This window comes from Thalia democratica, chromosome 1 (genome assembly GCF_965202585.1).
Source record: "Thalia democratica chromosome 1, ktThaDemo2.hap1.1, whole genome shotgun sequence".
In the NCBI taxonomy this organism is placed as follows: Eukaryota; Metazoa; Chordata; class Thaliacea; order Salpida; family Salpidae; genus Thalia; species Thalia democratica.
This window is the reverse complement of record NC_139165.1, coordinates 18,143,250-18,157,998: the sequence shown is the minus strand read 5'-3', so window position 1 is coordinate 18,157,998 and position 14,749 is coordinate 18,143,250. Positions and strand designations below refer to the sequence as shown.

The window sequence follows — 14,749 nt, the reverse complement described above, 5'->3', positions numbered from 1 at the left end:
GTAAAAAATAAGTAATAGTTAATAGTTAAAGCCTTAATATGTCTATCTGATTATTTACTGCTTTTAAATGAATAAAACATGGTATAGTATTTTGCTTAGTAAGTATCAGTACTAAAAATACTAAAATAAAAAGAAAAACTGACCAAAATATTACTTAAAATATGACAATCAGTAAAATTTACATTGTAACTGTTACATTGTAAGTAAATGTTACAATATATTCAAAATAGTTGTATATATACAGAATTTAGTGTAGTAGTTTGATCCATTAAAAACTCAAACATGGTTGCCACTCATCAAGCTAAGAAAATTTTCCTGACTTTTCCTGACATTTTCCTGACTTTTTACCAAAATTTTCCTGACTTTTCTAAATCAAGCTCTTAAATTAAACATATTCTAAAATACATAATCTAACACTTTAAACTATATAAAGCTTCCAATCTAACTTTAATACAGGTTATAAACAATATTTTTTGCTGAATTCTATCATCAAACTACCAGTACATCACTTCAACCATCAGTGTATGATTGATGTTTGTAATAAACAGCCCTATCAGCAAAATACTTGTATTATTACCTTATAAACACAGCTTGTCTGAATAAAGAAACATTTTTTTAACAAATCCTAGCATAAATGTATCTAGATAAACAAACGACATATAAGGAACATTTTGCAGTTTATTAAAGGATATTTTTCTAATTTATACCAGCTGAAGGCATTGGAAATAAAATTAAATATTTTTGTAAATTTCTAGGAAAATTTTGGAATTTTTTTCTGACTTTAAAGGACTTGTAATTAACTTCTACCACTTGAAGGCTTTGGATAACAAGGAATTTTGTAAATTTAAACTGACAAAATCTGACTTTTGTTTTAATCAAATTTCCTGACTTTTTTTCAAAACTCCCCATTTTTTCCTGACTTTTGTAATTTTTTCAAATTTTTCCTGACTTTTCCTGACCGAGTCACAACCCTGCTCAAATGCATACAATGCATTTTAAAGTTCTACTAATGATTTTTATTTGACTAGGCTAGTATGTTAGAAGAAAAAGTTTTATACTAAATACAGGGTTGCCAAATGTTTTTGGCAAATTTTCTCAAGGTTTTCAAAATGTCATCTAGGTTTTTAACAGTATACATTTTTGATATCTTTTAGGGTCTTTTTTAGTTTAAAGTTAAGTTTAAGATAAGAAACTGTGTTAAATAGTATAAAATCATTGAAAAGATACTGTAAAGCTACTTTAAATGTGTTTTTTAATGAAAAAAAGTTGATGATGATAAAATTTTTTTATTTGTATGATATAATTTTTGAGTCAAATTGAAAATTTACTACTGAACATGTGAAAATTGTTAAAATTCCAGGTTTTTCCAGAATTTTTTAGTGGTTTTTGTTCAAAATTCCAGGTTTTTTAATTTTCCCAAATTCCAGGTTTTTCCAGGATTCGAGGTAAAGTGACAACTCTGTAACATAGCACAGTATATCTATGTTTACATACGAGTACTAGAACTTATACCTGCTCAAAAGCACTACTACAATTATTGCTATTTTAATTAGATTAAAAATTAGGAATTATTACCAACATATTATTTCTGTTGTTGTGATTAAAAATGGAATACTTAGTTTTTTTAAATGGTTAACAAAATTTTCACTATAAAATGTCTAAAGAGTTAGACAATATTAAGGCCATAGGGAGGTAGGCATATTTTTCACACCTTGATTTTGTTTTGTGGAGGTTTAGATAACCTAATAGTTGTTTTTTACAAATTTTAATAAATTAAAATAAAAATTATTTTGGAGATACAACTTCAAAAATGTGAGATATTACAATAAGCTCTTTAAGGGAGGAAAAAACTAAAGCTGAAAAAAAATAAAAATAAAGTTATACCTCCTTTGTTTTTGAAACAAGCACCTCAAAATTTTAGGATATATTCCTTGCAATATTTAGAATAATATTTAGTAACTAATTTTAAGTAATCAAAACTAAAAATTTATTAATTTTAGACTTGTTTTGTCAGATTCTAAATACTGCAAGAAACATTTCCTGAAAATTGTTTGTGTCTATCTCAATAGAGGTAAGCAGGGTTGCCAAAAGTTTTTGAAAAATTTCTTCCAGGTTTAAAAAAGTCCAAGTTTAGAGTCAATTTTTATTAAAAACTACGTTTAAAATAAAATTGTCTTAAATGCTATAGCTACTTATATAAAAAATAGTGAAGCTACTTTAAATTTGTTTTATAATAAAAAACAATTTGATAACAAGAAAGTTTGTAATTTGTGTATATAAAAAATTAACTACAGCATTTTTTTTTTTTGATTTGACAGTTTATAGTGACAAATGAAAATTTCATTATTTAGCATAAAAAACTTGTTTAAAACTCCAGGTTTTTCTAGGCTTTTTATTGATTATTGGTTACTCTTGGTTGGAGGTATTTTTTTAGTGATTATTACTTATTTGCTGTTTTAGCTTTCTTGCCACATGAGAAATTTTTAAATCTTTAAAAAGCTTCTTGAAAAGTGATTTACCCCCTCTGTGGCCTTAGTTTAAAATTAATTTTAAAACTAAAATAATTTGTAATGTTACTTTGATTAAGAGAAATAACTTTTTTGTACAGTATTAAGTGTTAACAACATTGAAAAGATACTTTTAAGTTACTTTAATTCTATTTTCAAATAATAAAAAAACTCAATAAAAAAAGATTTTTTACCTTTGTGAATAGGTTTTTATATCTTAAAGAAATTTGGTATTTTAATATGAAAAACAACTTTATTCCAGGTATTTCAATGGTTTTGTTTTAAATTCCAATTTATTTTTTAATTTCATAAATTTTAAGTTTTCCAGGTGTATTTTCGCCAAAATTGTAATGATCCTGATTTTTCAAGAATGCCATGTTTTTTAGCAACCCTGTCAATTTTAAAAAAGTAAATTACAAAAATTAAAATTTTCCAAAACAAGATTAAGTTGCAAAAATTATTTGGCCATTACCAAATAAAAGTGACTTTGATAATAAAAAAAAATTGTTTAAGTAAAATTGTAACCTTTAAATCTTGAAATTAAAAAATCTTATACATTGCTTTAGTTTGTATCATTTATATAGAAATTGAGTTCTGTTTTAGGAAGCTTAAGTTATTTTATCTTCGACTTAATACTTTATCAGCATGATAAAGTTTGTTTATTCTTCATTTAGTAATATTTGTAGAGTACTGTGATAATCTTTTTTATAAATATAGGGCTGCCACTCTTTCAGTTAAAAACTGTCCTGTGTGACTAAAAATTGTTCTGAATAACCTCAATTGTCTGGAGTTTTATCAAAACTTTAAAATAGGATTTTAAACTCTTAAAAAGGCCATAGGGGGGGGTCCACTTTGTTTTTTACAACTTGATCTTATTTTGTAGAATTTAATCTGAGCCATCAGACACTTTTAACCGCTTAAAAAAACTCAAAGTAACTTTTGAGATATAAGCAATCAAAGAAAGTATGTTCAATAGGTTCCTTATGGAAGGCAAAAACTAAAAATGCGTAAAAATACTATTTCCCTAAAAATCTATCTCCTCATTCATTTTTTGAGTAATCTTTCTCAAATTTTTACAGAATGTGTATCATTAAACTTTAAAGAGATCTATTGTAGGAATTTTTTTAATTTTAAGTAAAAAAAAATTATTGTCAAAAAACTACCATTTTTATAGATTTTGGTGAATAAAATTTTTATTTTTCAAAATTTCAAAAATTCCAACATTCAGATTCTTCAAAATATTAAAAGGAACATTTCCTGAAAAACTTAGGAAAAAGTTAGAAAAAAATCAAAATATCTTGAGTCCTCCTGAGATTTCCACAAACTTCAAAATATCATTAGTTATCCTAGTGTTCTCAGTGTGCACCAACCACTGTGCACCAACCACAAGTGTGGTATTTAGATATTAAATATATGCTAGATTTTAAACACTTTCAAAATTACTCAAAAACTTCAGAATGTGGTCATTGGTCACCTATATCAAGATTTAAAATTGATAGCTTGTGTAAGACAAATTGATATGTTTTAAAAAGTAATATATAAGTTGGTTAGAATCTGTTAACACATATAGTTTTTATATATTCAAGGATTTAAAAGGTTTAAATTTTTAATAATTAAAAATAATTGTTTTCAGAAACTATGGTTTTGTATAAAAAGAACTCAACATTAACTTTATATTTCCAAAATAATCTTTGTTTTAGAGTTTAAGATTGTGCAAACAAACAAACTGTGCTTTAAATTTGATGAAAATAATATTTACCAGCCTTTGAGTTCTCACTGCTACAAAACCTAAAAAATATATATATTATGACACTAAAATACATATTATATTTATATTTGAATTATAATTAGTACTTTGATTCAGAGTAAAAATTTAAATATTCATTGGTGCAAAATACTATTTATCACATTTTTTATCACACAATTATTGTAATCACCTCTAGAGATTTATTTCAATCATGATCAAATTAAAATATAGTTTATACATTAAATAATTTTTATTAAAATAACAAAACACTAACCTACTAATGCTTTGGAGTATAAATGCAGGCAAGTGTACACAGTTTAAAATTAATTAAGACCAAATTAAATTTTAGAATGGTCTAATATTCCCTAAAAGTGGGTCTAATAAGTCAGTTTGACTGTTAGTCAGTTTTTATCAAGTATGAGAAAATTGTTTACTTTTGAAGTAATATTGTTTATTGAAAGAAAAAAGCACTCAAAAATTTGGTCCAACAACCTGGTGTACAAAAAAACCTTTTGGTTATCAAGTCGTACACCAGGATACAGTTTAATGTCATGTCCAGGATAGTTATTTTTGTAAAAAATTTTCAATGCAAGCCTATTTATTGACTGCAATTTTGTTAATGTTAACATTTTGTAAAACCAAAAATTTCATCATATTTTGATTGATAATCAACACTGACTTTTATACATGGTCAACAGTTAGTGAGTTAAAATAAACTATTATGTCCTGAGTTGAATTAAAATAAATTGTCCTGAATTGAATTAAAATAAATTGTCCTGAGTTGTGCATTTTTTTTTAATCTTTAAAAACAGAACTTAATAAAATAATAAATTAATTGTAAAATAAAATAAATAATGTTTTTGGTAAAATTGGTTAAGAAAATATAGGTTTTCAAAAAATGTTAAAACTGTCTGTTATTCTGAGTAAATAGAGTATCTTGAATGTGTGGCAACTTTCAAGATGAAACTTGTTCAATTGTTCAATAATGATTTCCAGCATTCATTTAAAAGTTTAAAAACTTTAGGGTAAATTTAATCTGATAAATAAACATAACATAATAAAAATATAATTCATGTAAAATTTAATATAGTGTGGTGTGTCTTAATTTAAATTCAAACTGTGCACCAAATTGAACATCTTTCAAGTTCAGCAGTGTGACCTGTAATTATACATTGATAGATAATTTTTAATTTAAAGAAATCTGTAGTTGATATGATGCAATTTGTTTCAGAGTAACTATGAAAAAAATCATTGAGTGTAAAAACACTAAAACAGTGTTTTCATGATCACCTCAAGTTATCAAAATTATTGATCATTAACAAATATGAATTTTATTACTCAAGGTTATAAAAAATAATTAGCAGCTAACCTTTAAGGACTAAGAAGTGTTTGTTGATTACTGTACACAGCTGAATTTATTCAAGACAAAGTAAGGTATGATATTTCCATATAACATACCTTACTCATTTATAAGTGACATCTGTACTCGAGTTGAAAATTTGAATAGTTATAATATAAAGATGTTGACCATTTTTAACAAATTCTTTGATTGGTCATTACGATTAAGATATGAATATATGAGTTTTTAAAAAGATCTGAGAACATTAAATTTTGACAAAGTTAAATTCTTGTGTGTTGAGAAAACTTTAATTTTGTCATTCTGGAATCTGGTTTAAACATAGACTGTGAATTGGTTATTTGTGATGTGGGTATAGGAATAAATTGGTATAGATCTATTGTGGCTTAGTGTATTTATAATTCAAACTGTGTACAAACAAATATTTGGATAGGCTATTCAAATTTCTGCAGCTTGACCTGAAAATGTTGAATCATAAGTAATTTTACAATACACTCAGTACAAAAACAAATAATCTAATTTATTTTATATATTAAAACTTGTTTCAGAGTAACTATGAAAAAAATCATTGAGTGTAAAAACACTAAAACAGTGCTTTCATGATCACCTCACGTTATCAAATTAATCAATCATTAACAAATTTAAATAAAAAATAAATAACTAGTAGTCAGAATTCACTAACCTGCAAAAGCTAACAGAAGCTGGCAGTTTATTTCATGAACATATAATATTCTAAATAGTGATAAAAGTTATTTGTTAAGATTACATAAAAAAAAGAGTATAGGTAAAACTGTAACTTTCTACAAACATTCAATATTCTTTAAACTTTTATGGACTTTTTAAGTTATAACTTATATTCTATGGACTATAAAGTAACAAATTCTAATTTAAGTTATTCGATATGGATGTAAAGTTATCAGCAAACGCTTTTTTGTACCGAATAGAGACAATTCGATTTTTTTCTAGTTAAAAACTAATTGAGCTTTTATTTTCCTACAACAATTAAATTAGATACATTTCTTTAGTGAAAAAAAGAACAAAAAAAACTTATAAGAAAAAAGAAACACCATTTTTTTGTATGAAATGAGTTTGTGTATAACAATTTTGAGTTAGAAATAGCACATTTTCTATGATAGAATAAATAAAGACTGCCTTAAAAAACGTTAGTTTGTTTTAAAATAAAATGTAACGCTTGAGTAATTGCGTTGCCACATGCAGATTAACGTCTGGCAACTAGTTATATCTAGTAGAATATAAAACCATCAGAAATTTGTCAGTTTTAAAATGTTGATTATAACTGCTATTCCTTATTTAACACAAGTTAAGTCAAATTTATTAAAACTTTAGAATAGTTACTTAAAGGTTTTAAATTTTTAGGTATGGCAAAAAAAATTCAACTACCTGCTTTCACTTTTATAAAAAGGGTTGGTAGTTATTAAAATAAATTTCATTCAAAAATTAATTCTTTTAAAGATTTCCAGACAATATGAGGTGACTTTTTATCTAATCTAGGTTACCTCACTCTCAAGTGTATTTTGAAAATTCTTAGAACATGGAAAATTTTAAGAATTCGATGCTTATAGTACTTGTTACGTGTGAAATCAAGTTCTGACAATTTAAACTAGTTTATCGCATACTGTGCTCACGTGAGCTGCATATGACTTCAGAACTTGAAGTTTTATATGGTGCAGATTAATGCTAGAAAATTGAGGAATGAAGCAAGTTTTGCAGAATATCTCTTTTTGGCAGTACGATTTTTTTTTGTCAGACCCTGCTTTGAACTACATTTTTAGAGGATAATCTCTGTTTTGCAGCAATAGTAGTTGTAGAGCCATGTTAAAGGCAGTTTTGGGTAACAAGTTGGTACACTACCCGTTCAATTAGTAGCAAATACTGTAACCATGACTTGTTTGATGTATAATATTATGAAGGTGAAAATGCTGAAGATTTAAAATTTTAAGCAAAGTCAATGAAAAAGATTTTAAACGTGCAAGACTTTTTGCTTCAATCAACTAAAATAAATTTTGATTTGTTTAAATTTTCAAGAATAGTATAATAAGTAATCTAACTACACTAAACAGTCAAAAACATGTTTACCAGACTTCCAGAACTATAAAGTTGTGAATATTGAACAAACACTTGTTTGTTTAATAAAAAATATTATGCTTGATTAATTTGGTGGTAATTTTTATATATAAGTATTGAAATTATGTTAATCAGTATTACTAATACAAAAAATTATAAAAAAAAGAAATAGTAATTTTTGCAACTTACTTAAGCCTACTACATAGCTAATGTTTGTAGTGTAAAAAAACTTGCTTACGTTTTAAAAACTAAAGAACATGAACTTTTTCTAACACTTAAAATATGTTAATGCTTTATATATGTCACAACTAACTGACCTTTAACTTGTCTTGTATGTTAGTGTACTTTTGTCTCTTGAGGAAGACTTTGTTATAAGTTTAAAAGTCGCTAAAACTATAAAACCAATTGCTAGACTTTTCATGAATAAGGTCATAGTATAATAAATAAAGTAATCGAACTAAATAGTAAAACATTTAAAAAAATACTTAGTGTATTATAAAAAATGGAAACTTTGTAAATTATCTAACTAAGTAAAATAGTTATTAAAACTGTGTTTAAGGTTTATTTTAGTGTTTTATACTTTTTGTAAAACAGTAATTAATACGCTGTTACTGATAAATTTAGAGCCAAAATATAACAAGAAAGTTTCTATAAAAATGAGAAAAGAACTAGGCATAAAACATTTAATGAAATGAGTAGCAATTACCTTACAAAAAAACATTATTTTCGTTTATAGGTTTAAAAAATATTTTTACTAGTCCAGAATTTTTTTTTGACTGAGCTTTATATTTTATACCTTAAATAATTAAATTATTCTTTCCAAAAATGATATTTGTATTACTTTTAAAAACATGTTTATTTTTTTATTCCAAGATTTTGTACTTTTATTTCACTTAAAACTGATCATGTCATTCTAACTACTATAAACTTATATAGATACAATGTAGATTCTGAAATTTTAATTTTGTGCACATGTAGTTTTAATTTGATTATTACTAAAGTAATATTTTCCCAAATTGTCAATATCATTGCTTCTTGTAATGTTGGTGTTTAATATAATGTTAAAAATGTCAAATATAGCATACTATAATGGTTTTATGTTACATGACACTTTTTTTTTTTAAATCATAGAACAGCGTTTATTTTTAGTCGGATTATAAGTTTAAAAGTCATTTTGAAGTTTCATAAACAGTTTGAATGAACAGGCTGCTTATATATTTAAGTATAAGTATCAGAATTCAAACTTAAGTATTAATATAAAAGTATCACATTAAATGCATGCTGGATGCTACCTTAATATAACCCAGTTTTTCAATGCTACACTAAATGTATAGTTTATACAAAATACATTTTATTTTTCAAGCTACTTTTTAGCATTCAGCATTTTTATTCAGCATCATTATTTAATAGTATGTGTATCATAAATAAGGCACATTTTTAACTTGTTTACACTAAATAGCACTTTCAGTATTGAGTTTGTTTTAGTTTGTATAGAATCCCATTGTTTAAAATGATTTTATAAGTCAAAACGTGTAACAGCTGTTTTTAAACTTGTTTTTTTTTTGTGCTACCTCTTATATACTATTTACAGTTTTAAAAAAGTTAGGAAAAAGTGCAACGAAATCTATGGGTTAAGTTTTTAAAACAAAACTGTTAAGTAGAAATATAAACTTTAAATTTTTTTCATTTTTTTATTCAGAGATAGGATATTCATTAGATACTCCTGGTATTTAGTTGCTAAATTATAAAACACATCAAATTTTTAACAAATATTCTGATTTTTGTTAAAATCTAACCAATAAGTTTTAGTACAGAAGTAATATTAATGTAATTTCAACTAACAACGTTTTAAATTTTTTGTTAAATCAGCAATGTAAATGTTTAACTAAATAGGTTTAAAGTTAAAAGATGTATAAAACTAAATGTTTTTATTTAACATTCAATACTTTTTATTAATTAAATACTATCCTGCAAACATTTGTCATTGTTTAAAATTAAAAAGTAACTTAAATTTTCAAAGTTTATTTAAGCTACATAAATAAATCTTTTTTTTTAATTGGATGTTTTTTGTAGCAACTCTTTTAAAAAAAACTTATTTTTTGCAGCTTGTACATTTACCTTTTATAATTTTTTTTTTTTAACTCAAGCTTGTTTTTTCGCTTAATATAAAAGACTATTCTCAAAAAATGTGTAGTTTGATGTTTAATGTTCAACTTTTACAATATCATCTTTCCTTAATTTTATATTTTAATTTAATATCAATTGAAATATTTTATTTGGATTTTAAATCAGTTTAAAGTATGTATTGTAAATTAAAGGACGAATATAACTTTGCATTATATAAAATTACTTTTTTTGGCATTAGTAATAATTGGAAATTCAATTGAGTATTTAAAATAAAGTACATTTAAATAAACTGCATTATCTTTTTAATGTATTGAAGTTTAAGTTTGCCAACCATGTATCTCTGCTGTAACATTTAAGTAACAAATTGTCTAGTTTTCTATCGGTCGATTTATAAATAAAGTATTACTGAAACTGTGTTAGAACTTTTTTTATAAAGTTAATTAAGAATAACAATTTTTTTTTGATTTATAAAAAAAACTTAATTAAGTGTATAAACTTTTGACTTTTGACAATAACTATGATTGCTTTTAAAAAACAATTATAACTTCTAATTTATTGTAGCAAACTTTAATTTTTTTATGAAATCGTTTAAAATGACTAGCAAAAGCAATGCAAATACTATAGCTGTTCAAACAGGTTAGATATGTTTTTTTTATCAGCATTATAACATAGTTGAATTTGATTTTTAAGAGTTTTTATCACAGAATATATACTTGTAATACAATACGTATTGTAGACAATTTTGAAGAATTATACTTTTAGAGTGAAAAAAAGAGTTATATCTTTCGTTAATGTTATACTGTTTTTTATTACTTATACCTCAATTAACATTTTATGCTATATTAAATAATATTTATGCTTAATTATATACCAGGAGATGAAAAGTCCGAAAAAAGTAACAGCAATGAATCGAATCCGGCTGAATACTTTAAAACATTTGTATCGTTTATTTACTTAATTACTGGTAAGTTATTGTTTTAGAATTTAGAAAAAACAGTAAGCCAATAAATCTTAACTTAAAAAATGTTTTAAACTTTTTTTTTGTCACTGTAAAAATTAATTGTTTTTTTTTAGTTTCTTACATTAAAACTTAATTGGTTTTAGACTGTCAGTATATTTTGAATTTTATTAACTCTAAGTACATTTGAAAACACCAATTATATTTTATTTTATTTGAGAAACGCTTTAAGTTGCTTTGTTTCATTATTGCTTTAAGTTTGTAGCTTAAACTAAATATTTAACTTGTACAAAACTCATAAATACATCATTTCATTTAAGTTGACTTCTTACGTTTCTTAAAGAAAAGAACTATTTTATTTAGTAATTGATATTAAATATATGTTATAAAACATTACTTCTTAGGATTAGTAGTAGCATCACAACATTTTACCTTAAAATAGTGATGCCAAGGAACTAAACAAGTATACATTTAAAAAAAAAATTACTTAATATAAAAAGTATATATAGCGGCACTGTCTCTGATATTGATAAACGAGCCAAAATACTTTATTTTTACAAATAATTTATTTATATAGGTCTACTAGTAGCAGCAATATCCTTGATATTTATAAACGAGCGAGTTCTTCCAACAAGCGAACAGCCCCCACTACCGGATGTATTCTTTGATTTTGTACCGAACAAAATAAATAATGCATTTAACGTTTGTGAAATTCTGATAAGCATTCAAATTGTATTTGCACTTCTGGTTATTGTTTTCAATAAGCATAGGTCAGTTTATTAATGGTAAATCATTATAATCCTTTTCTAGACATTTTAGAGGATTTTTAGTGTTTTTTTTATGAGATTGATTTACCTAAAGCTATGACTATTGTTGATTCCACCTAACAAAAATAACCTTTTCTTATAAAATACTACAAAAATAATTAAACTGTTTTTCGAGCTAGGAGTTTTGTAGCATTAATAATATTAATATATACAACTCAAGGTATCAAATTTCAGGTCGATAATAGCAAGGAGGGTTTTCTTCATTCTAGGGACGCTTTACTTGTACAGAAGCGTCACAACACTCGTCACAACCCTGCCTGTTCCAGCATTGCACTTACAATGTGTTCCTAAAGTTTGTTTTATTAAGTATTCTGAAAAATACTCATCTTAATAAAAATTGCAACGTACTGTTAAATATTTTTTCAATACATCACTAATTAAAATATATGGTTTTGATTCACGATTTTTTTTAAAATTTAAAACTACCTTAAAAATTTGTAAAAAAGTTTTAAATGGATTGTTAAATGCGTCTTTCTATGAAGTTATAAATTTGATCAAGTATTTGATTCTATTAGTTTTGACTTTTTACAAAAATAATACGTAATAATAATTGTAAATGCACTGGACTAAGGCACAGTTTAGTCATTACTTGTTAATATATCTAATTCTAAGTGTTTTGTATTATTTGTTTAAAAAGACAAATGGAAATGTTTGGTTTATATTAGAAATATAATTTAAATTAATTACTGCCCCTAACCATAATATTAAACTTGTATCAAGAACATGAATTACTTGAAAATTTTTCGTTAGTTATTCAAAAATGCTTATTATATATGCTTTGGAATAAACTTAACTACTTATACTAAGTTTCAACTATGTTCTTTTCTAAACATTTATATATTTCATTTATCTCAAATTGTTTTTTATTTTATTTTTAATATTTTCAAACGTATTCATATAGACAAACGGGAACATTTGGTTGATGCTTGAAAGAGCAATTGGACTGATCTCATCAGGGGGAATGTCGATGGGTGGATCAAAGATTTTGTGTGGAGACTATCTGTTCAGCGGACACACAACTTTAATACTTGTTTGCATGCTGACTATTGCTCAATGTATGTTTTATTAATTTAGTTTTTTATTAGACAAACATAGTTTTAATACTTGTATTTATGCTCACTGTTATTCAGTGTAGGTCTTTGTAGTTTAATTTTTTATTTTTTTACCATTATTAACTATATTTCCTAAAGAAAGAACCTAAATCTACTAAAATGCCTTTTACACTTAGAGTTATTACAAAAAAATATGTAAAAGTTTATTTAAATATCTGTTTATAAACATTATTTTTTTATTAAACTTGATTTATTTACAATTCAAACTTACAAAAAGAGTTATCAATGCATCTTTAAATTAAATCATATTTAGCTTAGTTAATTTTTTAGACATTCCTAGAAAATTATGTTAAAAAACAATTAATGTTTACTATGATCAAAACATAAAACTGTTTAAAATCCTTAAAAGTCTTTTTCATTTGTCAAATGTAAAGCCTTGTTTTAATTGAATTTTATTTATAATACTTAATAAGATGAATGCTTTAATCAATACCATCTAACACAATTTTTTACTACTTATCAATTAAATTATATCAGTAATATTAAGCTGAATTGAACTTTTAGGCTTTTCTAGAAAATTTATGTTAAAATATAATTAATGTTTATTATAAGCAGGTCGTAAAGTTGTTTAAAATCCTTAAAAGTCCTTTTCATTTGTCAAATATCAATCCTTGTTTTAATTGAATTTTATTTATAATATTTAATAAGATGAATGCTTAAATTATCACCATCTAACACAACTTTTCACTAGTTATCAATTAAATTATATCAGTCATATTAAGCTGAATTGAACTTTTAGACTTTTCTAGAAAATTTATTTTAAAAAATAGCTAATGTTTATTATAAGCAGGTCATAAAGTTGTTTAAAATCCTTAGAAGTCCTTTTCATTTGCCGAATATCAAGCCTTGTTTTAATTGAATTATATTTATAATATTTAATAAGATGAATGCTCAAATTAACACAATCTACTACAACTTTTAACTAGCTGTTATTGAATAACATCCACAGACACTCCACGCAAATGGTGGCACGTGCGTTTGGCCAGCTACATTACGTCATCAGTTGCAATCGTTTGCATTCTGCTCGGTCACGAGCATTACACCGTTGACGTCATAGTTGCTTACTACTTCACAACCACACTGTTCAGCACTTACCACACAATGTGCAATTTTGAGGTAAGTTTTAGTTTTGGTTACTTTAAAAATTTATCAAGAAGTATTTTAACTAATATGTTAAAAAAATGTATACAATTTGTTTTACATTAAAACCGTACCTTAAAAAAAAGCATTTGTTGCTTTAAAAGATAAATGTAAAATTACATAAGAAAAAGATGTTTTTATTTTCAAAGTAGCTATACGGTTAAATCATTTTGGAGTGAATTAAAACAATATTAAATAAAAAACATTCATATATTATAGTCTAACCATTGTAGTCTTTTTTTTTCAAGTGACAAGGAAATTTGCATAAAAAAATAACTTTAATTTACATTGCAATTTCTTAAAAACCTAGTTTACAAACCAACTTGAATTGTATATCTTTATAAAACAACAAAATCTTAAAAACCTAGTTTACAAACCAACTTAAATTGTATATTTTTATAAAACAACAAAATAAACATTTACAAATATTTTCTTATAGGCCTTAAAAGACAACGTGGATTCTAATTTATTCTCAAACTACTGGTGGTTCCCAGCTTTCAAATACTTTGAAGAAAACGTCAGCTGTCCATTACCTGTACAGTATGAGTGTCCTGTCACTTCGCCTAAAGAGTTTTTATGCAACAGTATTTCTAGAATGAAGCATTTTTTAGCTAAATGTGATTGGTCCTAAAACGGATCGTTCGCTGCTTTTTATTAACAAGATAATAATATATAGACTCAATAGTTGTTTTTGTAACTTTTGGAATACAGTTTTAAGAAACTTTCGTTTGACCGTAACTAATTTCATCGTACGTTTAGTTTCTGGCGCATTTAAAATACTTTATAGTTACTGAATAAATGAAATTTTACAATTGGTATGTGTTTTATTTTAGTGTGTCTTAATATTCTGATATTCAGAATACTCTGATTGTATTAAAGTTTAACATTT

General features: G+C 24.8%; 1 protein-coding gene across 1 annotated transcript; it reads left to right on the top strand.

Moving 5' to 3' along the window:
• The first annotated feature begins 10,416 nt into the window (after nucleotides 1–10,416).
• On the top strand, nucleotides 10,417–14,491 carry LOC145834345 (phosphatidylcholine:ceramide cholinephosphotransferase 2-like). The gene is made up of 6 exons (XM_082941760.1): nucleotides 10,417–10,459; nucleotides 11,359–11,551; nucleotides 11,783–11,900; nucleotides 12,510–12,663; nucleotides 13,670–13,836; nucleotides 14,300–14,491. Exons 1-6 carry the CDS (start codon nucleotides 10,417–10,419, stop codon nucleotides 14,489–14,491), a joined length of 867 nt encoding a protein of 288 aa, XP_082797886.1.
• Nucleotides 14,492–14,749: the final 258 nt, after the last annotated feature.